Here is a 23,237-nt window from a genome sequence, read left to right on the forward strand (position 1 = left end):
TATATACCTGCGTTCGACGTGTCCTACAATACCGCCCTTTGTTCCGTTCGTCAGAGCCCCTCGGTTGGGAAGATCATGTTCTTTTCTCGTGCCTTCAGCCAGATCGCCCTTTGCCCCCAGGGTTGTTAAGCAATACTCCGCGCAGCCAGTCTTCGATAGATGAGACAATAAATACGCGGTTCGATACTTTAGCAGGTGTTCTGGAAGCTATCTCTGGGTCTCGTTCACCCCCCCACGGACTAAATCCGAAACCGCAGATAATTCTTACCGCTTTGTCGACGTATCCCATCGTCGTCGGTTGGTCGTTCGTTCAGCTCAAGGTGTTTGTTTAACCTCACGCTGTTGGAGCTTTTTCCAATTTGGGTCGCTCGGTCTTCCTTCTTTCGATCACATCGTCCTCCGAACCCCGCCATTGTGTCTTCTAGGTTTCCTGTGGCAGGTCATGTGGGAGACGACTAGAAAGTGGTGCGACTATAGTGTGACATCTTCCTTCGGCAATCGACCGGAGCCCCCTGGCTACGGTTCTCTCGCAATATGGTGAAAACAGATGTGCGGAGGGATTACTATGCGGACTTGGCTTTGACGCCGAGCGCCGAGTCGGAGGATATAAAGAAGCAGTTCCGAAAGCTAGGTAAGGCGATTTTGATAAGACTGGGCCGCACGAGCTCTTGTTGACGTCTGTTTTTAGCACTCAAATATCACCCCGATAGGAACCCAGGCCGGGAGTTGGAATTTATATCGAAGTTCCAGGCCATTCAGGCCGCCCACGAAATCCTCAGCGACCCGCAACAACGGTTGAAATATGACACGGATCGGTTACGCGCTGGGTATGGAAAGCTTTACGGGCCACCGAAACCCAGTGCCGCAAGGAAAACTGCCACGAGTAACTTCACCTCGACGCCTTCACCGAAGCCTCCGACTGCGAAACAGCCCTTCTCTGCGCGACCCCAATCGTACCACAGTGGTCCGTCCTCCGGCGCGCAGCGGTATGCTAGTTATGCTCGCGCGGCACCCAAGCAGCCTTGGGAGAAGACAAAGGATGAGGGACAGACCCGTGCTGACGCCTACCGTGGGTTCCAAGAAATGAAGGGCAATGGTATGCCGGGATGGAACCAATTTGACCCTCGTACCGGACGATCGGCGTTTCCGGGGGCTACGCCTCGACCTACTGCAGCTTCTGGGGGCCAGCAACGACCCAAATCCGCCTACGAGTATTTCAAAACGCCCCCGAAACCCTCGACCCCGGACCCTTCGCGTGCGCAATCCGCTCGGAAGAAGCAGGGTTTCGCCCCGCGAGCGGCCGCCGGTGGTGATGAACCCATGGCCTCCAGCACGGCCTCCTACTCTAACGCGTATCGCGGCGAGCGTTCGCACACCCCTAATGTCTTCGGGACTGCCCCGTCTCCGACAGCCAGGAAAGCAGCCGCCGGATTCTCCAGTCGCGCAGACACCCTGCGTACCCCGGAATTCGAGCGCGCTAGTAGACAATATTCTAGTACGGGAGGCGAGCGGACTGTCTTTTCGAGTACGGGCTTCGGGCGGTCTTCGAGTGTTCGCGAATCAACTGGAAGTCCTAAACCATATTCGCGGACGAATCCCCCCAGCCCGACACCGCCTGAGTCAGGCAGGCATCGGAGTGCTAGCCCCAAGTTCAAAACGGACACATCCCGCAATTACTCGTCTACGAGCTCGAGTGAGACCGACGATGACGATATATTCCCTGCGCACAAACCCAAGGCGGTTCCAAAGAGCAGGCTTCGTCCTCATCAGAAATTCTCTGGTTTCCATACGCAGCAGCCAGGGGGTGCTGCCAATAGTGAGTAATTCCTTTAGGTGCCAGGATTATAGCAAAACTGACAAAACCACCCTTTGACAGTCCATGAATTCGATGGTACAGCACCACCGGGAAATGTGTTCGGTGCTCGAGCCCAAACACCTTTCGAATCGTATGACGAACCTGTGTACCCTCCGACAATGGCCTGGAAATACTGGTAGCTAACTATCTTGTGCAGCACTCCAGGACCCAAAACCGACAATATACCACCTACTGGAACTTTCAAAAGCAGCAGCCATGACGATCTCAGGAAGCCCTTCTCCGCAGATAGCTGGGGAGGCTTCGATTTCTTCAAACCAACACCACCCGGTCAAGAACCCGCTCAGTCCCCAACCAGGCTCGACAGTCGAGGACGGACCGAAACCAGGAACAGCCCTAAACCGGGGAGTGATTCGGCAGCAGGAGCATCATCCACTCACGAATCATCCCGTTCAGGATCTACCAGCCAGCAGAAATACCCTCCTTTCCCGGAGGGCAAGTTCCATGCGGACGACTGGGCCCGGAAATTCAGTGACAGTGGTTGGGCCATGCCAAAGGATGACGAATCTAAGAACCCACAGCAAGCTGCGAATGCTCAGCGCCAGAAGAGCCCGAGGAAACAAAATGCTCGCCCGGGAGCTAAAGTACGGCCAACACCGCAGCCGGCTACCGTCGCTACGGAGGCCGAAGAGGCCGAATCCACCGTTAATGAAAGCGACAAGCCGGAAACTCCAAAGACTGGATCCGGACCGGATGATGTCGAGGCTATGGATCTTGATGATGAACTTCCTGCGAACACGGCCCCGCCCACGGGTGCGGGTACAGATACAAATGTAGAGCCGGGACCAGCCAAGGGTGCTGGAAAAGAAAACCCTTCGCAGACCCAGCCGGCTTCGAGTAAGATGGAGAATTCAACAGAGAGCAAACTCTTCAACCTGGATGGACTACGTGAAGCAGCGCCGTTCACCTCTACGAGTAATGGAGGCATTGATGATCTGCAAGACATCCACGCCAGTCTACCGTTCGAATCCCGTGCCAAAGCCTCCAAAACAACGATGAATGACATCCGTGTTCCCAAGCTCGTGTTGCCCAATCCCCCGAAACGCCCGCAGCCGCCGGCGCTGGTGCCCATGAGTCTAGGATCCGAGCGACTCGGGCTTTCGCGTGCTGCTTGGGACCGACACCTCTATGAGATGGAAGTCTATATGCGACGGTGGAGCGCTTTCAACAAGGAAATGCTTCATCATTTCGTCGCGCGCCAGGAGACTCTCGACACGGGAATGGCTCCACACTGGTTGGGTGCTGTGGGCGACTCGGCCGGTGTGAAAGTCAGCAATGGGGATGGCCAGTATGACTCTAAGGAGGCGCAGGAGGAAGACGAAGATGACACCAAGGTCCCCCAAAGCAGCAAATGTGGATTCAACGGTTACGTCCGCTCGCTCGAGCAGGATAGGCAGGCCCAAAAGCACTGGGAAGTGGCGAGGGAGATGCACATGGAATGCATCATCGCGCACGGACAGCTGCGAGATTCGCTTCTGAACGGTAGTCGGCTTTTTTGAGGAACACTCAGTCCGTCAATCAGTCAAGATCGATTGATCAAACTCGTTTCTTTTATTGCATGGAATGGGCGTTTTCTGGGAGGGACTTCAAGGATCCACAGGACCGGACGAGATACAACGCCCGGGAAACATAAAAAGGAGGCACGAGTGTCTTTTGTACCATAGATTCATTCTCACTACGTATCTAGTTACCTTATCCTTTTTTAATCCGTCCTTTGCGCATCCTCGTCCGTATGTTCGTGACCGTCAACGACCCTAACCCCAAGCCCCAAGCCCTAGTCCGTCCGATCGCGGAGCCCTCCGCCTTAGGCCGCCACCTGCCCAATGCGGGCGCGACCCCGCCAAGTCGACAGCGTGACCGGACCAGACGGTAAGAAAGCCGTGGGCAGCGCTGTCAGTGGCCCTGACCCAGGGAAATTCCGTACGGTACGGTCACAGCATTACCAGCCCGCCTAACCGGGGAGGGGCTGAGTCACCGCGGGAGTCGACGGGCATATATGACTTTGGCTCTGCGCAGGTTTCCCCTCCGTTTCTTTTCCCGCTTTTGGATCTTTGACGGTCGCGAACTTTTCGCAGCTGCTCCATCACCTTTTTACTCCATTCCTTGTTGGCTTTGTGCCTTGCTGTCTTGCTCAATTCCTCTTTGGATTTCTCTATCTGAAAGTTCTAGCATCTGATTGCGCACTTTTACCCCGGGATTCCAAACTTGTTTTTGAACCTCTTTGGACCCCACGTCTCAAGTCTCGGATTTCTATCCTCCTGGCTGTGGTTTACGTGCCAATTGAAGAGACTCGACCGACGACAGTCTCCTACAATCGCGAGAGATAACTTAGCTGGATCGCTGTTTCACTTACATAGCCAATATGGGTATCACAATCGTGCTGGGTAGCCAGTGGGGTGATGAAGGTGGGGACCCGGGATCCATTGGAGAATGCATCGATCATTCTGGAGATGTAATAGGGCACTAATTACGAATCAAATGGGTTATTAGGAAAGGGGAAGATCACCGATATGCTTTCGCAGGAGGCTACGCTTTGCTGCCGTGCCGCTGGCGGTCATAGTGAGTCACCTTCATTTCTATCTATCCAACCCCGCCGAGGGGTAGGGATCGACTGCGTCAACGGATACTGACTGGATTGCGCTCAGATGCGGGTCATACTATCGTTCACGGCTCGAAGACTTACGATTTCCACATCCTTCCCTCCGGCCTAGTCTCCCCCTCGTGTATCAACCTCATCGGCGCGGGAACTGTCTTCCACGTCCCCAGCTTCTTCAAGGAGTTGGCCTCTCTCGAGGAGAAGGGTCTGAAGGGTGCCAGCGAGCGCATCTTTGTCGCGGATCGTGCTCACGTCTGTCTGGACCTGCACTCTGTTGTGGATGGCCTGGAGGAGGCCAAGCTGGGTGGCCGCAAGGTTGGCACCACGGGTAAAGGTATCGGCCCTTGCTACAGTGACAAGGCTTCTCGTCGGGGTGTTCGCGTTGGCGAGATCCTGGACGAGGCTGTCTTCGAGCGCAAGCTGCGGACCCTGCACGCTGGATACACTGCCCGCTTCGGTGAGCTCGACTATAGCGTCGAGGACGAGATTGCGCGGTTCAAGGTGAGGGAGCATTTTCTTTCCCCCTATCATGTGTTGCACGAGCCGTCTTGACGGCTGATATTGACCATCCCCAGGAATACCGCACCAAGCTTGGTCCCTACATTGTCGACCAGTTGGCCTTCCTGCAGAAATACAAAGACTCTCCCAACACCCTGGTCGAAGGTGCTAACGCCCTCATGCTTGACCTGGACCACGGCACTTACCCCTACGTCACTTCCTCGTCGACCGGTCTGGGCGGTGCCGTTCAGGCCCTTTCCCTGAACCCCACCAGCATCACGTCGATCGTCGGTGTCGTGAAAGCCTACACCACCCGCGTCGGCTCCGGTCCCTTCCCCAGCGAACAACTCAACGAAGTCGGTACGAAGCTGCAGGAAGTCGGCCGTGAGTTCGGTGTCACCACCGGCCGCCGTCGCCGCTGCGGTTGGTTCGACCTGGTCCTCTGCCGCTACTCCCAGGCCATCAACCACTACACCGCCCTGAACCTGACGAAGCTGGATATCCTGGACGACTTCGACGAGATCAAGGTCGGTGTCGCCTACATCCTGCCCGACGGCACCCGCACCGAGAACACCATCCCCGCCGACGCCGACGTCCTCGACAAGGTCCAGGTGGAGTACGTCACCCTGCCCGGCTGGAAGAGCAACACCATGGGCGCCAAGAAGTACGAGGATCTGCCCCCGAACGCCCGCGCCTACATCGAGTACATCGAGCGCGGTCTCGGCGGTGTCCCTGTGAAATGGATCGGCACTGGCCCTGCTCGGGATGATATGATCGCCCGTGAGTAAATGATCAATCCTTCTTCCAAAAACTTCCTGTCGTAGAGGAGTAAGAGGAGAGAGACACAGAGAGAGAAGGAGATGGATAGAGAAGAGAAAACAACGGATTACAGTTCTTGCATACATCTTTAGAAACGGGAAGGGGAAAACGACAGGTTGGTCTCCTTCCCCCCTCTCTACTTCCCTTTCCTTTCTTCCTTTCTTCGTTCTTGATATCTTGATATCTTGATTTGATTTGAACTTTGCTTCAATCTCCTTGCTTTGATGATCCATTGAGATCTGGATCGTCAAATTTTTTTTCTTCTTATTTACTCTGTACGTTTGGTTGGATTATATGACTTCTTGACTTCTTGCTTTTTTTTCTGGTTCTTTTTGAGCTCTCTACTTGGGGGTTCTCTGCTTTTTTTTATAGAATGATCTTGCTCTCGACACTCGAGAAGATCGACGGATCTTTTTTTCTTTTTAACGATAATACCTAGGTAGTAGAAAGGTATTAGGTCGATGGGAATGGGTGGGTGGATTGGATTGGGGAGACGAATAAATAGAACATATTTCAATTTTTGGTTCATCTTTCTTTTCACTGTGTTTTTTACTTCTTTTTTTTTTCTTGAGAAATTCTCATGGGATTGACCAGGTGATGATTCTTTTCTTGTTTGTATATTTACTTTGTATCTTATTGAGTAGGTGGGTAGGTGAAGTTCAAGGCATGTCTGGACATGTTGATAGACATGTAGATAGATAAGTCATGTCATTTAGTCTTCCACTTCTTATCTTGACTCGGCTGATGTTTTTTGGTTTTCATTTTAATACCTAGTTAGTCCCATAATTGTAGAGCTACCGACGTATCGTCCTCAATCCTCAAGGCTAATACAACAGATAGATAGATACCATGTGGGATAAACATTACAATATCTCCTCTACGTACTTCCAAAATAAAGAAGAAAACCATCGATGAATACAATAACTATCTAGATAGCTAAAGTAAGTTGTGAGGGCATATACATATACATATACACATAGAAATACATACATCGAGTTGTCTGTGTCTTCGCAACCCCACAACAACAGCAACAAAATGACAACGTCAAGAACAAGTGCAGTAACATATCCGCATACATAATGACAACGAGAAAAAAAATCCAGTCCCAGTGACGCCCAGCGTAAGACAAACAATACAATGTATCTTCTTTCCCCTGGACATGGTGGATGAAGAGAGAGGACAAATATTCAAAACAAGGATAAAGTCACAGTGTTAGGTCAGTCAGGTGGGGGGGAAATTCCACCACCTTCTAGGACATTTAAAACACAGGCTCAGGTAGGTAGGTAGGTGAAAAGATCAAACGCGTCAAGAAGTAGATGGGATAAAAAAAAAGATGTCGAACCCAGAGGAGAGAGATATCCGTTGAAATCAAATCCATTTGCCAAGCAAGAGATGATTGATAGAAACGCCGCCCAATGCAAAATTGAAGATTATGATAGTTTTTGGTTTGGTTGTTCTCTGTTGTGTTTTGCTCCCTCCCTTTCTTAGGGGGTCACTTTTTGTCTTGCCGTCATTGGGGTTCGGTTCCTGTTTCCGCTCGGAATAGAAGCTCAGACGAGATACGTGCGGGATTAGAAATCGTAGAAGAACTTGTCAGGACGGCCATCGCGACGGCCACCCGGACGGCTACGGCCACCACGGTCATCGCGACGGAAATCGCGCCTGTCATCGCCACGGTTCCTCTGGCTGTGGTCAAAACGGCCTCCGCGATCACCCTGCCTTCCCGAGGGTCGGCTCAGAGAGCGTTCTCTACTCCACGAAGACGGCGACCTGCGGTGATTCGAGTTGTCACGCAATCTACCAGCGTTTTTAGGAGCCATTGGCACCTTAGGTAGTTGGTACCCATGCAATGCTAGATGTTCCATGCTCTGGGACAAGGTATGAGAGTTGGGCATACTGCCGACCAAGCTGCCAAAGCAAGCCTTCCAGGTCTCAACTCTCAAGTCTTGGGGAACGTTCTCCAAGGCCTCTTTTACTTGAGCCAAGGTCTCTTCGGCCGCGGGAGGAGCGGCTGTCGCCTCGTCGGTCATGTCAACGGATGCCGTAGCCAGCGAGTTATCCCTTTCGATTGGCAGGCTGTGCAGCCTCTGGTTAAACATCCTTAGCTCATGCTGGTTAATGAGAGTCCACCCTTCGCCAGTTTTGTTGGCACGCCCGGTGCGGCCCAAACGATGGATGTAAGATTCCCGGTCTCGAGAGAGTCCGACTTGAATGACGTGCGTGACGTCTGGGAAGTCCATACCACGGGCCGTGACGTCGGACGAGAAGAGGATGGCAGTTTGGTCGGAACGGAACTTGTCAGCGTACAGAGATCTCCGTTGCTGGGTGAGGCGGGAGTGCAACTCGTATCTGCGTACTCTGCCGAGCGGGTGTCCGCTGCGAACATTCCCCGGTTCGTTGACCAGGTTGTTGAACGCCTCGTAAGCCAGGTTGACCTCCTTAGTTGAGTTGAAGTAGACGATTGCCTTGAATGGACGCTCGTTCTTTTGAGCCTGGTAGTTCTTGGCCAGTTCCAAAACAGCAGGAAGGGCATTTTCAAATCCATTCAGGGTAACCAACTTCTGGGGCACACGGAGATGAGTAGGAACTTCATCCTCCTTTACAGTCCGGATGAACTGGTAGTCGGGCTTCATGATCCGTTTAACCATCGACATCACCCCCGACGGCATGGTAGCCGAGAACAGAAGCGTTTGTCGGGAAACATCTTCGGGGGCAGGAAGGTGGCTTTGGATCTGGAAGATGTCCTCAGAAAATCCATCGTCGAGCAGACGATCCGCTTCATCCAAGACGAACGAGGACAATTTGGGAGCCTGAACTCCGCTGTAGGGATCCGAGAGGAGATCAAGAAGGCGGCCGGGGGTGCCAACCAGCAGATGACATCCGTATTCCCGCATCATCTGCAAGTGTTTCCGTTTCTGCGTTCCTCCGACGGCCGTCTGCACCATTAGACCCGTGCCCCCAGCGATCCGTTTCGCCTCGGTGGCAATTTGTTCCGCCAGTTCACGGGTCGGGGAGATGATGATAGAGCGAATGTCGGAGGCGGAATGGGAGGAGCGTCGACCAAGGTTTAGGGTGCTATCATTGAGAATGTTCTGCAGCACCGGCAGAAGAAATGCCAGAGTCTTTCCAGTACCAGTCTTAGCCTGGGCCAGCCTGTCGTGTGCATGGTAATTAGTAAAGGAAATTTTCAGCCGGGGGGGGCGAACTCACACGTCGCCGCCTTTCAGCGTATTTTCGATGGTCATTCTCTGGACATCGGTCATGGTGGTGATGTTCATCCTATCGGTGATGGTCCGGATGATTTTGCCATCAACTAGGCGCCTGTCGGCCAATTGCGAAAACTTGGTCAACTCCTCGCTCTCCTCGGCACTCACTTCCTGCGCCTGAGCAGCAGAGAAACGGGGAGCAGACACATGGTATAAGGACTTCGAAGCAATCTGGAATGAAGCGGAGGAGGAAGGATGCCATTGCAAAGCTCGGGGAGTCAATCCGGATGATACGGCGCGAGGCGTCGAGACTCGCAGCGCATGGCTAACGCCGAAGCGACGTAGAGCGCTAAGCATGATGGGGGAGAGCGAAAAGGAGGGGAGAGGAAGACACAGGTAAAGAATGGATCAGAAAGCAAGATGCAAACACAAATAATAAGGATACAAAAAGAAGCAAAGCCGATGTCAAACTCCCGACAATGAACAAAAAATCCAAACGACAGACAAGAAGGTGTGGAGACAGTCGAAAAAACACTTCGGGGTTGATAAGGAACGCCGGCGGAAGGTTAGTCCGGCAGAAGAAAATTTGGCCGTCAGGGGAGAAAAAAATTGGGGGCTAGTTATGAGCAGGTGAGACGTGAAGATAAGGTGCTGACTCTTGGTCCAGCTGAGTAAAGCGATGCGCCTGAGTTGGCGTCTTGGAGACTACGATGTAGGCTCTTATGAGTCTCGTTGCTTTCTACTCCGCGTTCGCCGTGGAATTTCTCGAAGGAACGCGAAATATGGGCCTGAGGCAATAGAGATGACTAAGAGGTGGGTTCCTGATTCATGCCTCAGGCATACTTGGTATAAGTTGTACACATTGCTGACTTCAGCTATGCCGTTACCCAAAAAGGAAGGTACAAAGTTATGCTCCAAAAAAAAAAAAAAAAGAAAGAAAGAAAGAAAGAAAAACCGGCCCAAAAACGGCAAAGTCACGGGATGCCGTCGAGAAGAAAAGAAGAAGCAAAAAGTGATGACTTCATCGTCTTGTCCATCCGTGATCACCACTCACCAGTATTGAAACACCACAATCAATTCCAACCGGAGAACGGAGCAACTGTCTCGCATCTGCAATTGCCAATTACTGATTATTCGAACTTCCCGATTCAGCATTCGAGTTATCCCCATTTTTATCCCCCAGAGTAAGGGATTAATTCCTGCAAATCGCCCCGTCTGGCTGGTCTCGCCTCCGGTGCGATTCAGATTCAGCAACATCTCCGAGAGTTCAGAATGGAGCACCCGGTGACTTTGCCCCAACCGTGGCTTTCTCCCGAGATTCTTCAAGTCTTCTGAATAATCCGCCTCTCACCGGTCCACCCGAGCACCAATGAGTCTGCAAAGACTACTATGGATCGAGACTGACCCGCCCTGCGTGCTCCAATTCTTGGTTCTGTTTCCGGCAGTTACCTAGGCATTCTGGCGTTTCGACGGCCATTCGCTCCCCTTCCAGAACTGTATCTCCCCTCCTCAGAAACTTTTCCGTTGCAGACCCGCTTCAGAACGTTGAGTAGAATCATGCAGACGTATTCCATCATTATTACAAATCCACCGTTGATCGGTTCTGTCGCCATGTCCTCCCCGTCTCGAGCGACTATATATGGACCCTAGCATATCCCTGTCGTCCATTTCCTTCTCCATTGTATACCCCTACTAGACTTTTGTTGAGCTCATATAATTTCACACATATCCCTTTTCATCTCCCTCTCTCTATATAATACCCATCATGTCTCAGAACTCGGCTCTCTACTTCACCAAGATCCCCGAGGGATACCCCGTCCCCGGTGAGCACGTCGCCGTGCAGCCCGTCTCCTACGATGCCAACGTGCCCACCCCCGAGAACGGTGTCGTGCTGCAGGCGCTCTACACTAGCTTCGACCCCTACATGCGCGGTCGTATGCGCGACCCGGCCACCAAGTCCTACTCGGCTGCCTTCGAACTGAACAAGCCCATCGAGAGCGCCACCATTGCCAAGGTCCTCCGCTCGAACAATGACAAGTACAAGGAGGGCGACCTGATCTACGGCTATGTGCCCATCCAGCAGTACATCGCCCTGGACGGCCAGCAGATCGTGCGCATTCGTCCCCTCGAGAACCCCCTCGGCATCGAGGACATCCGCATCTTCCTGGGCGCACTCGGCATGCCCGGTCTGACGGCCTACTCGTCGCTGTACGAGATCGGAAAGCCCAAGAAGGGCGAGACCATCTTCGTCTCCGCGGCCAGCGGTGCCGTCGGCCAGCTGGTCGGCCAATTGGCCAAGCACGAGGGCCTCAAGGTCATCGGTAGCGTCGGCTCCGACCAGAAGCTGGACTACATCATCAACACCCTCGGCTTCGACGGCGGTTTCAACTACAAGACCGAGAAGCCTGCCGACGCGCTGGCGCGCCTGGCCCCCAACGGTATCGACATCTACTACGAGAACGTCGGTGGCGAGCACCTCGAGGCTGCTCTCGACGCCTTGAACGACTTCGGCCGCATCGTCGTCTGCGGCATGATCTCCCAGTACAACCACGCCCCTTACCCCATCACCAACATCGCGAAGGTGCTCACCAAGCGTCTGACTATGCGCGGCTTCATCGTCGGTGACGCCGGCATGGGTGACAAGTATGCCAAGGAGCACCAGAAGAACGTGCAGCAGTGGATCAAGGAGGGATCCTTCAAGTCCCTGCTCCACCAGACCGATGGCATCGAGAACGCCCCCGAAGGTCTGATTGGTATCTTCTACGGCAAGAACCTCGGAAAGGCTGTCCTAAAGTTCTAAGCTGGTTTCTTTTTGTGATACATTTCCATTATTCGTTTATATATATTTGTCATGAGACATGAACCATAATCAATATATTTAGATTTCATACCTTTAAATTTATTCCATCGTAGCGCGTCACATATTATAAGGGAAGGTGTCAACTCAATATCCTAAATAAATCAGTCGATAGAATTAGCTCAACAGCTTTATATATATTCAAGACCAATTGTAGCATGCCAAGACTGCATAATAGAAAGCTACTATCACTCTTACCACTTCTGGTATCAGGTTATAGTTCACGGGTGCTTATGTTTGATCATAGATATACTTTCCATCAGCACAGATCGAATCTTATATGATAAGAAACCAGACTGCTCTAACCCTATAGGACCTTGCACCTCATACTCTCAAGCATCCACATCCAGCACTCTAGTACACAACTCGCCTGCAATAGACACACACATACCAGATACCAAATAAATTAGTATTATCCTCCCTCGTGAACAAGCAGCTGACAGCCCACACGTCATCATGTGTATGTCAGAAAAATACGAGATCCAATCAAGCGACTGTTCAAAAGCCACAGCGGACATGACTCGTCATGGAATGTCGGCGCGTCGGTTAAGTTTTAAACCCGCGATAGTAGAAGTCATACCGAAGTACGTATACGGCTATATTAATAGAAGTTCCCCTCATTCTCTGTCACGGTTTGTGATCTGTCGTATGTACCTGCCCGAGGGTCTAAGAGGGATAAGGACCGGTGAGGGGTTCAACTAGTTTGAGAAGGTGGGTTTAGGATTGAGGAAGTTGGGAAAGATTGTGAATGTGTATTTCTAAATGCTCTGGAATTTAAAATCAGCTAGAGTAAGTTCGAGCTAGCGAGCTTGATAGTTCAGAGAAGCTTTTTCTTGCCGCATGGATGATGCCGGGAGGGCTCGCCGAAAAGTATATCTAGGAGCTGGTTCTCTAACTGAGAGACACGCGGAGGGTTACACTGCTCGGTAAAGACTTGCGAATCAGTTTCGTTTTGCGTGCATACAGGCCGATATTTCAGCGCTGGTCGATACTATATAATCTGCACACAATCCCACTGGTTCTACAATGTCCGCAACGCTGAGCAGCAGACCGAATCCCTCGAATGGACACCTCACAATGACTGACATCACCGCTCGGATCAAAGAGGCGACCAGGTTGGTGCATTTTCGTTTCTCTGCAAGGATCGCATCGATCCGCAAACCGGTTTGATAGGGGGCTAGGGTTAGTAACTGTTTCCACAGGGTACCTCATGGAGAGGTGAACCACATGAACACAGATCGTATCCGGAAGTGCCTCACCGGAGAGAAAAAGTCGCTGGTCGCCTACGCAGTTGGGTTCTCGTTCTACGCCGAGATATACCTTGGGTTGGAGGAGGCCTGGCGCGAAATCGACGCTTCCGCCCCCTCGGACAGTGAAAGCTCAGAGGACACCGGCGTCTCTGCATATCAAAATAAGATATGGCAGCTATCCGAGCTGATTCGCATGGACAGCCTGAACCGGACGGAGCGGCTCCAGGCAGATCTCGCGTGTCTTCGCTCGCTGGATCCTGCCATCGCCCGCCTCACCGACAGAGAACTCAACAATACCCACATCAGAGAAGACGTCCGGAGTCGCATCCGGGAGAAGCCGCATCGGCTGTTGGCGTACGCGTGGGTCCTTTACCAGGCGTTGTTCAACGGCGGACGCTTTATACGTCGGCAGCTCATCAAGGCCGGCCCCAAGTTCTGGGGTCTACCAGAGGAAGATGACGAGGGTCTTGCCTCGTTCCCGCCTCCGTTGTCGTTTTGGCACGTTCCCGATGACCCGAATTATCCACAGGAATTCAGATGCCGGGTCAAGGAAGCCGAAGGGTTGTTGACGACTGCCGAAACGGACGACGTCATTGAGGAATCGGTCGGAATTATCTGTCGGTGCAAGGCGTTGACCGAAGAGCTGGACAAGCGAGGAGCAGGTTTCCCATGATTTTTGGATCAATTCATGTGTTGGTATGGCGATGGTGGTGGCCAGATCTTGTTGATTGCCTGGTAGAAGTCTTTGCCGGGAAGGAGATGGGGGCGAGTGGCTGTATGCGCAAGGGTAGTATTTGAGGCCGGTGCCTGGGAAGCAGTAGTTAATCAATAGCTCGCGAAGAAGTAGGATACTCTAGGAGCATTTCAGTATTTGACAGAATTGAACAAAGAGATATCCTCTTGGTGACAAGATGGTTGGAAGAAGAAGAAAGTATTGCCGGGAACGTCGGCCATTCTCGGCTGGGCGGCGAGTCACGGGCCAATCAGGGCGGGCGTAATAGGATGACTCTCCCGAGGTTGCGAACTCGTCCATTCCAACTCATCTTCCTGGAATCTCAAGTCTTGACCTTCCTGCCAAATCTCCCTTCTCCGTTTCGATTTCGCCTCTGTCTCACCATGGCTTCGATCGCGCGTCAGTCCCCTCTGCTGCGGCAGTCCTGCCTCTCGGCCTTCCGCTCGCCGCTGGCCACCAAGAATGTCTCGCAGGCCGTGGCCTTCCACGCCTCCGCGAAGAAGCAGATCCTGCCTCCGTTGCCTCGTGAGTAGCCCCGAGATCTATATGATACTATATATCCGAGCGAAATGGCTGTTCAAGATCGAATGGACATGGAGTTGGTGCTTGAATTGATATACTGACGAATTGAATCAGAGGTCATCCACGGATCGAGTACGTACACCCACCACCGGTTCCCTGCAGGTTGATATGGAGTTGGAAACGCGATGCAGACGCCTTCGCGGATCGCTCCAATTTCCCGCATCAACACTTCCGCGTGTTGGAGAATAGTGTGATGCTGACATCTTGTGTCTAGCGAACGACCCGGCTCCCATCCCTGAGGCTCACCCTTCGCACGGCAGCTACCACTGGAGCTTCGAGAGGTTCGCCGACTCTACTCGGCATTATGTCGGGGACTTTGGGGGCATGTTTGTTGACTTCTAATCTAGACTCGTCGCCGCCGGTCTGATCCCTCTCACTCTCGCTCCCTTCATCGGCGGCACCTTCAACCCCGTCATGGATGCCGTGCTCTGCTCCTTCATCGTCGTCCACTCCCACGTCGGATTCCAGTATGTGCCCCCCGTCCTCGCCTTGGGATTATATGGTTATGGTTACGGATTGCTCACGCTTCACAGGGCCTCGATCATTGACTACTTCCCCGCCCGCCGTGTCCCCAAGACCGCCTCCTTCATGAACTGGCTGCTCCGTGGCTTCACTCTCACCACAGCCGTCGGTCTGTATGAGTTCGAGACGAATGATGTCGGTGTGACGGAGGCTATCAAGCGGGTGTGGAAGGCATAGACGAACCCCATTGATATCCAGTTTCTTTTTTTTTTCGTTTCTGTCTTATCTTCCTCTTTCCCTCGGAATTCCTTTTCCTCTGTCCAGGCGTTTCTTGCCTCTGTATATGCTGTTCTATCTGTGTTCGATCTGCCAGCTCCGCCGGCGATTAGAGCTCTTCTTTTTCTGTATTGAGCCGCTAGAAAATGTGTAACCGTGAACTTGATCTGATATCTTGTATACCCTCCCTTCATCCCTCAAATCCTAGTCCTCCATCCCTAACCAAACCCAAACCAAACCCAACACACTCCTCTACTCATCCTCACTCTCCTCATCCAACCCATCCCTCTCCGAATCCGACAACCGATCCTCATCATCCGCCTTGTGCACCACCTTCTCAATCAACTTATACGCCGTCCGCAACGGCAACCCAATCACATTATCATAACTCCCCTGCACGCTCTCCACCAAAATCGACCCGATGCCCTGCAACCCATAACCCCCCGCCTTATCGACCCCCTCTCTCGTGCGCACATACGCCATGATCAACTCATCCGACACGTCCGCCCCAAACCGCACCGTCGTCTCCTCAATCGCCGTCTCCATCACATATCCGGGCTGTCGCGCGCTCGCTAACGGCGCCATCGCCACCAGCGCCGTGTAGACTTTATGTTCACCGGCGTCGCGCAGGGTCTTCAGCATCGAGATGTGCTGTGCTTCGCTGCGCGGTTTCTCCAGGATCGACCCCGACACGGTGTCCACAACGACTGTGTCTGCGGCGAGGAGCAGCGCGGGCTCCCCCTTGGCTTCGTTTTGGATCTCGATCTCGTAGACGGCTTGCGCTTTCTTGGTGGCGGTCGCGAGCACGTATTCGAACGGTTCCATTGTTTTGGGGAAGTCTTCGGCGGCGTTTGAGGGGATTACTTCGATCGAGGGGAGGCCGAGGAGGGACATGATTTGGCGGCGGCGGGGAGACGCGGAGGCTAGGATGACGCGCTTGTCGCGGAGCGTGTTGAGAGCTGGGAGGGCGAGGGAAGGAGGGCGGGGGAGAGGCGCGCGCTCGCTCGTGTCTGTGTCGGAGAGGAGGGATTTTTTAATGTCGCTCATTTTGGATGGTTGTTTTGTTTGTTGGATGGGAGGGTGGGGGGGGGGGGGGGGGGTTGGTGGTAGAATTGGTAGATCTATTAAGGAGAGGGAGGTAGATGTGGGAAGGGAGAACGGTGTAGATTTGAAGATGGAGGGATGTTCTGCACTGAGGATGTCACTGAATGAGTCAAGCCCTGTTTTGCGGATTCGATCATGGACAGGAGAGAGGGGCGGTGGAGCAGGGCAGATTAACGATAAGGGAGAGAAACACGTAGGTGGGTTTCTCTGCAGCTGCATCCCGGACGGTGTGGCTTTGTACACAATGTCTTTGTAGTACGGTTCCTGGGCCTGTCTCTCTACTCTCTATCGGATTGGGTGTTGTTCATGGTGAGGCACTCTTTGTGTTGGACCATCGGATTTGCAAAACTTCCTGGTCCTAGTATAGTAGCCTCGGTCTGTGATATCGTACATAGGTACCATGTAGACCCTCGGTATAGCAAAAGACTTCAGAGGAAAATGCATTGCAAATAATACTCCTGTGAGTGACACACTCCATGCAAGACTCAAAAGTTCTCGCTGATCGTGATAATTATGTAATAACACCGACAATAGGAATTAAACCGCCTATTGCCATCCCACCCACCAGTCCTCTCGATAAATCAATAACGCCCGAACACCAAGCTAAACAGCGCCATACTGAAATACCTCCTCTGTCAAATTAGACCCCTGGATGATCGTAGCCGACACGGCCGAGTTGCCATGCCCTATGGAAATGTGGCATAGCGTCGACCAAGTGGGATACCGACAGCCGGGGCAGAGGATGTAAAATGCCACAAAACAGACAGGAGGTTTTTTCCAACCCCCAACGTATCTCTCCAGGACCATCCGATGGGAGAAAGAAAACAAATATAAACCAGTTCACGAGAACCCCTCCAATGAAATCGTGTCGTCAACATCGTAGTAATAATAGATGATAGTACCCCATAGCTATGCCGATCGGACCTCGGCACGTCTCAATTCCCCCAAACTTGCCGGCCGACAGGGCGAACCAAAGTCCCCGGCACAGCGGCAGCCTTTGGCTACATAGCCAGGGGCAGAAAGAAATGCGACGAGAAATGAATATAATGAGTCGTCAGATCTGTCGGAGGGTCACCCCGTCCGGAAGGCATCGTCAATCCGGCCGCCCCTGCGTTCGATCTCCGCAATCAACTCGTGCCGCTCCTGCAGCTGCAGGTGGATGAAATCGACCGTCTTCTTCAGCACGATACTCTCGCTCCGGCCCTGGCCCTCCAGCCCCGGGACCAACTCGGTCAGACGGTCGAAGCCCTCGCGGATGGCGGCGCGGCGCTTCTGCTCCGACGCGATGTGGTTGTTCTTCTTCTCTTGCTCGGTCAGCCGCGGCTTGTCCTTGTCTTGGGCGGCGCTGGACGAGGACGCGGCCCCTGCCTGTTTGGATGCAGTCGGTGTGGAGGAGGAGCGGTCATGGTCGTCGCGATCGCGATCGTCGGAATTCGTAGGCGCTGGGACCGGGGAATATGAGGGTTCGGAGGAGCTGGACGCGAGAGAGGCAGGGGGTTGGGCGGATGGCATGGTAAATGGCGGGAGAATTAATTGGGTTTCTGGTAATTTTCCTCTTCCGCAGTAAAGGTAAGGGAGGTCTAGAGGTCGTCAAGGTAAAGAGAGATTGAGAAAGAGGAGAACTACTCTATGCATGTATGAGAGTAGGTGGACGTAGTAGTAGTAGAGCGCGGAGGGGGAATGTGACTTTTCATGTGACAGAGGAGGGGAAAGGTCGTAAAAGAATGGAGGATCAGCAGGGACGGAAATCAGGGGAGAAGAAGACGAGGAGATCACAGATGCAAGCCATACGAGAACAAGAACGAGAAGAATGAGAATGAGAATGAGAAAGTAGAATTGCGAGGAAGAGGAAAGGAAAGTAGAGAAAAGAAGCTCGAGGACTGAGAATTTGGCAACAAGAGTTTGGACGTTATATGGTTCGTCATATTTTGCAGTGGTGGATTACCATTCGCCGAGCTCTATTTGAAAATTGAAACCCTACTTGGCAGGGACTTTCCACAATTTGCAAAAGTATAAGACGGCTAAACCCAATTAGGTGGAGCGCGGGTAATTTCCATCTCTACGGTACCTAACGTCCAAGACCTCAATTTTGAGGACTCGTGACTGTCAGGAGATATCGTGTAGAACCATGGATTATGGAGACCAATGGCAAGATGGATAGCATGTCATGGATCTTTAATGCAGGACTGTCGAGATCATGGAAGGTTGTAATCGCTGGGAAGATGCGCTGGGAAAGAAAGACTCAAGTCACTGGCGAGGATCCCCTCAATGTCGACGCCGTGTATGTCCTGGGGCAGAACCGTCTGATCCTCCAGTATGTGGGGATCGGCGAAGATGTCCCAGGCCATGTCAAACGATGCCGGGATGGGCAATGGCGGAATAATCTGAGGATCATCCGCAAATCTTGATCGGTTAACATCCTGAGGGACTGACTGATTCGGCGTCGTCTCAATCTCTGGGGTAGCAGGTTTGTCATTATGCCTCTCTCGAGTCTGCTGGTATAACTTGCCTAGATGCAGATGAATGCATTTGGCAGGATACCAGGACGTTGAGAGCTCCTTGAGCGTCTGCAAAAACGCCTCGATCTCGTGTTTCTGGGCCAGTGAATGCTGTTCGGTCTTGGTGCCCTCTACCTCGAAGCTGTAATTTTCGAGCGATACCAAGGCCGCAGATAGAGTGCAGTGCGTTGCGGTGATGGGGCTCAATCGAAAGCTACCGAACTCTTGCCGATATTTTTGCGCCACCGCACGCATCTTTCGTGCCGATTCATCACACAGCAGCTTAGCCTTATTGGTGATTTCTTGGTCGTCATGGGCGGCACCTGCTTTTTTGGCAGACCCCGATGGGATGAGGAATGGCTTGCTCAAGAGAATGAACACAGTGTAATACACCATATGAAGTGTATACACCTGAGGTAGTACGTTTGCCGTGCTGATCTTAAGATCGGATGGCAGATCGTAATACCAGGATCTGAGCTTCACAACGCACTTATCAAAGAATGCCGATCTTTTGGGTCCCCCAAGAAGTGGCTTCGGGGCCCACCTAAGTGTTCGAATATCAGCCATGGTCAACCGGTTTTGGCCAACAGGATGTAACGTACAATGAGAGCAATATCCGCTCTAGGATGCGGCAAATGCCAATATTAGCAAGTTGTAGTGACACCACGCGAGACTCAATTTGAGTCCCAGATGGAGATGGTAAATTAACAACCCCTTGGGGTTCCTATAGTTTGTTAGACCGAAAATGCTTGCTGTGGGGTCAAAGAGTGATTATACCAGCAATGTACAAACACGCCCTGTATAGCTAGCCGCGAGTTTATCATGGCAGTATAATGACCAGTAAATTTGCCGTCTCAATTCAGCCTCCTCGGTAGGCATTGATACTTTGCTAGCAAGCGCGGATGAGTCGACGTTGAGGCCCATATCAAGAGCTAAGCGGCACGCCATTCCTTGATAAAGCCACCCTGCAGCATCTTGTCCCATTGCCTATTCAAGCCAGTTAATTTCAGGATGAGGCCCATGACTTTGGTTGACATACAACATAAACCATACCCAGTATAGCGATAGACTGAAGGGTAGTGATATTCGGCCACTTGAGTTCGAAAGGTAGCAAAACTTCTGCTCGTTCAAGAAAGAACTGTCCAGCTGAGTTAGAATTATCGGGAATTGAGCGAACGTCCAGGCGATCTGAGTATCGAGAAGCAATGGCAAGGATACAATTGACTAGCAATGGGCTGGCAAATCGACCATTCTGCTGTAAACTTTCTCTGAACAGTTTTTCGTTAACCACTTGGTACCAAGGCTGCTCCCAGGTGAAATAAAGTTTGAATAAATGAGACTTCAGCTCATCTGAAGGAACTGGATCTTCACTCATGGGATAAGAAAAGTCATCTAATTTCTCATATAGACCAGTTAAGCCAGGCCCTTCTTTATATTCGACAGGGAGTATGTTATTGGTTGAGACATCTATATCAGAGCGATTAGATGCACGCGAGAGTGTCACAAGACCCTGAGCCATACCTCGTGATGATTGAAATGGTAAACGACCACTCGTGGGTCCAAAGTATCGCATTTCACCATCATCATCAAAGTTCAATGCTTCATCGAACGTTAAGGTGCCGTGAAATGCTCCGCACAAATCGTCCAGGTCAGATGAAAGGCTGTGATTAATAGAGGCGTCTGTGCTGGTATTGAAATCATCGGGATGCAGAAGGTCGTGGTGCCCCACCAATTCAGACAGTGATGCTTCTACATCAATACCATGTGAGCGTAAGATATGCTCGAGCGCCTCTATTCTGTTGCGAAGAAGCAGGACATATGACTTTGGTGCTGGCTGTCGGTTATTTTGGGTCTGGTAGTGGCAAGGAATATTTCGATTGAGACATCGGGAGCATGATGGTTTTTGTCCCTCACACTATGTCAAAAGTCAGCAATCGAATGACAACAGAAGATTGCAGCAATATGGATGAGAGAAAACTCGTTCTTGAAGCCTCACTTTTGCTCGTCGGCGACGGCATTCGTCGCACGCCTTGGAAGTGTATTTCCGTTGTATCGTTCTTCCTCGGCCTTTTTTAGGTGCTGTCTCGGACATTCTGATGAGGTGACAACTAGAAATATGACACTGAAGAAGCAAGTTTACATGAGATTATAAGAATGATCATTTGAGTCAAGTATAGATTAAAAAATGTTCCAAAAGTCGCCCTGAAGTGGCGCTGTCGGGGAAATCACCAAGCTTACTAATTGAGCTTCCAACCTGAGAGATTTAGAAAAACACATTAATTTGGCATTTTTGGCCCAAAATCTAGGGGAAAAGTTACTTGCAGAAGTTGAAACAGTTCATTCTTTTCATGCAACTCAAAGCTTATGCCCCCATGCAGTACCATGAATCCAACTGTGGTATCATGGTCTACGGCCGACAGCCGCTCTTTAGTTGATTTGTAGAGGATAAAGTGATTTCTATTTTAAATGTGGAACATCGATCGATTGAATCCGCAGAGACTCATGAAGCGTGTTTAGCAGAATTCAACTAGATCGCAAGTCATTAGAGCGAGGCACAAGGCCAATCGTTGTAGTTCTCATCGGGCTTTGTATATGGGCCATAGTTCACTGTTTTGCCGCGGTCATTTCCGGCAAAGGGAACTCCCTTCTTGATCCTGGTAATCAAGTCCTTCCGTTGATATCGATATTAGCATGGAAATAAATTATTGAAAGGGTTTAACAAACCGGGTTATAAATGAAAGGGCGACCAAATGTGACCAGATCGATTTTCCCTTCACAAACAAGGTTGTCCGCCTCTGCCACTGTATATTCGTGATTGACCATGAGCATTGTCTCGCTTCCGGGATACTTGATCAAATGACCGAACTGGCGGAGTGGCTCATAATTTGGAGGCAACTGTTTCCCAGCCGGTCTGGGGCTAGGCATGAAGTAATCATCCTGAGCTCTGCCAATTGCGCACCCCCTCCGGGACAGATTTATATAACCGAGGTTTCGACTGACGAGTTGCCTGATAAGGTAGTTGTATGTCTCACTCAGTTCTTCAAAGGAGACGGCAGAGTCATTGTAGTCGTCGGAAGGGCAGATCTTGATACCAACTCGCCGTGGACCCCAGACCTCGATGATTGCGTCGGTCACTTCAAGGACGAAACGGCATCGGTTTTCGACCGAGCCTCCGTAAATATCGGTGCGTAAGTTCGAGTGGCTGCAGGTATAGCAATTAACTTTATTAGCTGCGCAGTCAGCTCATCCCAGAGAAGTACTCACGAGCATAAGAAGTTATGGAGGAGATAGCCCCTACGGATCCAATTAGAAAGTGCTTAGGTGACAAAGTGCCAGCGAGCTTACCCTTGAGACAGCAACTCAATCCCATCAAACCCAGCCTCTTTTGCAAGCGCGATTGCGTTTTTGTATTGTTCAATAATCACTTTCGGGTCCTGGATTTCGGTGATATTGTCCGTGTAGCCCTATGTGGATCAAAACCGAAGCGCAGAAAGAGATTAGCATCCAGAATAGCACGCAGTATACTAAGCTTCATATTTCAAGATATACCGGTAGGCTTGGTATTGTCCTAAACTTTCCTCCTGCGGCGCGTACTTTGGAAGGCGCCAGTACCGGATAACCTGTATCTCTGAGCATCGGCATGTTTTCATTTTGGATGCGACCTATCGTTTGAGTGGCTGTCAGTGCGTGCTTTGTTTGCGGATGGACTGCTCGAACCTGGATGCCATGGCTGGAGGAAGATCTTTCCTCCTTCGCGATGGACCCCGTCTGTAACCTTCTTCCAGGCGTTTGCGTGTTGTTGGTTGTACATGACCGGCGCGTCCGGCCACTCTGCCCCGTTTAGGTAGACGAATGTTCCTTCAGCCACCATAAGACCAACCCCATTCCGTGCTCTTGTTGCATAGTGATTGACCACAGCATCTGTAGGCATGTTCTGGTTGATGCAACGATTCCTAGTCATGGAGCCCATGCACACGCGATTGCGCAGAGAGATCAAGTCTCCAAGGGCGACGGGAGTGAGGAGGAATGACATTGCTTGGGATGATGAAAGTCAATAGGAAAATTGTAAATTGAAATTCCGTGTGGTATTTGATGCAAATTCTCAGGATAGCGGTCAAAAATGGGTTTAATAGAACGCACAAAAGCAGGACTGCCTGTTAGTTAAGATCTCATACAGGCCTTCATTCTTGGCAGGGCAACAGGAATATACATTCCGCCTAGTAATTGTTGTGGACCTGGATGGGTAACCAACAGCCACAAGGCACTTGATGTGAAGGACTGACCGGGACTTCAAGATATGCACCCCAGGCCATCAACCAAGCTGGATCTATGTGGATGTAATCAGGCCAAGAGACGGTGCTATGGGAGTGGTGATTGAGGTATCTGCTCATGATGCGAAAATGTTTGAATTTTTAAGAGTATATGAATCATGGAGGACAAAAGATAGAAAGGTTACTGGATTCATGATAGTTCCCCTATCACT

The 23,237-nt window shown here is 51.5% G+C and overlaps 9 protein-coding genes across 9 annotated transcripts; 5 read left to right on the forward strand and 4 right to left on the reverse strand.

Annotated features, from left to right (window-relative positions):
- Positions 1-534: 534 nt before the first annotated feature.
- Positions 535-3,372, forward strand: KD926_006073 (DnaJ domain protein; the record flags this gene model as incomplete). The annotated part of the gene is made up of 4 exons (XM_053099046.1): positions 535-631; positions 689-1,816; positions 1,877-1,946; positions 2,013-3,372. The coding sequence occupies 4 exons, from the start codon at positions 535-537 to the stop codon at positions 3,370-3,372; spliced, it is 2,655 nt and encodes an 884-aa protein (XP_052957135.1).
- Positions 3,373-3,696: 324 nt separating this feature from the next.
- On the forward strand, positions 3,697-5,755 carry adB (adenylosuccinate synthase ADE12; the record flags this gene model as incomplete). The annotated part of the gene is made up of 4 exons (XM_053099047.1): positions 3,697-3,798; positions 4,333-4,432; positions 4,519-4,970; positions 5,045-5,755. The coding sequence occupies 4 exons, from the start codon at positions 3,697-3,699 to the stop codon at positions 5,753-5,755; spliced, it is 1,365 nt and encodes a 454-aa protein (XP_052957136.1).
- A 1,602-nt stretch (positions 5,756-7,357) lies between these two features.
- KD926_006075 (DEAD/DEAH box helicase) lies at positions 7,358-9,349 on the reverse strand (the record flags this gene model as incomplete). Its single annotated transcript, XM_053099048.1, has 2 exons — positions 7,358-8,939; positions 8,997-9,349. 2 exons carry the CDS (start codon positions 9,347-9,349, stop codon positions 7,358-7,360), a joined length of 1,935 nt encoding a protein of 644 aa, XP_052957137.1.
- A 1,408-nt stretch (positions 9,350-10,757) lies between these two features.
- On the forward strand, positions 10,758-11,792 carry KD926_006076 (MDR family NADP-dependent oxidoreductase; the record flags this gene model as incomplete). Its single annotated transcript, XM_053099050.1, has 1 exon — positions 10,758-11,792. One exon carries the CDS (start codon positions 10,758-10,760, stop codon positions 11,790-11,792), a length of 1,035 nt encoding a protein of 344 aa, XP_052957138.1.
- Positions 11,793-12,875: 1,083 nt separating this feature from the next.
- On the forward strand, positions 12,876-13,772 carry KD926_006077 (biliverdin-producing heme oxygenase; the record flags this gene model as incomplete). The annotated part of the gene is made up of 2 exons (XM_053099051.1): positions 12,876-12,964; positions 13,052-13,772. The coding sequence occupies 2 exons, from the start codon at positions 12,876-12,878 to the stop codon at positions 13,770-13,772; spliced, it is 810 nt and encodes a 269-aa protein (XP_052957139.1).
- Positions 13,773-14,215: 443 nt separating this feature from the next.
- On the forward strand, positions 14,216-15,113 carry KD926_006078 (CybS family protein; the record flags this gene model as incomplete). The annotated part of the gene is made up of 5 exons (XM_053099052.1): positions 14,216-14,357; positions 14,469-14,486; positions 14,629-14,695; positions 14,762-14,881; positions 14,948-15,113. The coding sequence occupies 5 exons, from the start codon at positions 14,216-14,218 to the stop codon at positions 15,111-15,113; spliced, it is 513 nt and encodes a 170-aa protein (XP_052957140.1).
- A 291-nt stretch (positions 15,114-15,404) lies between these two features.
- On the reverse strand, positions 15,405-16,199 carry KD926_006079 (nucleotide diphosphatase; the record flags this gene model as incomplete). The annotated part of the gene is made up of 1 exon (XM_053099053.1): positions 15,405-16,199. One exon carries the CDS (start codon positions 16,197-16,199, stop codon positions 15,405-15,407), a length of 795 nt encoding a protein of 264 aa, XP_052957141.1.
- Positions 16,200-17,327: 1,128 nt separating this feature from the next.
- Positions 17,328-17,768, reverse strand: KD926_006080 (uncharacterized protein; the record flags this gene model as incomplete). The annotated part of the gene is made up of 1 exon (XM_053099054.1): positions 17,328-17,768. The coding sequence occupies one exon, from the start codon at positions 17,766-17,768 to the stop codon at positions 17,328-17,330; it is 441 nt and encodes a 146-aa protein (XP_052957142.1).
- Positions 17,769-18,451: 683 nt separating this feature from the next.
- KD926_006081 (uncharacterized protein) lies at positions 18,452-22,787 on the reverse strand (the record flags this gene model as incomplete). The annotated part of the gene is made up of 10 exons (XM_053099055.1): positions 18,452-19,298; positions 19,357-19,478; positions 19,532-19,741; positions 19,794-20,221; positions 20,276-20,669; positions 21,479-21,956; positions 22,019-22,048; positions 22,100-22,218; positions 22,349-22,416; positions 22,472-22,787. The coding sequence occupies 10 exons, from the start codon at positions 22,785-22,787 to the stop codon at positions 18,452-18,454; spliced, it is 3,012 nt and encodes a 1,003-aa protein (XP_052957143.1).
- Between the last annotated feature and the right edge of the window lie 450 nt (positions 22,788-23,237).

This window comes from Aspergillus affinis (genome assembly GCF_023601865.1).
Source record: "Aspergillus affinis strain CMG 70 chromosome Unknown NODE_30_length_300691_cov_86_450199, whole genome shotgun sequence".
Classification (NCBI taxonomy): domain Eukaryota; kingdom Fungi; phylum Ascomycota; class Eurotiomycetes; order Eurotiales; family Aspergillaceae; genus Aspergillus; species Aspergillus affinis.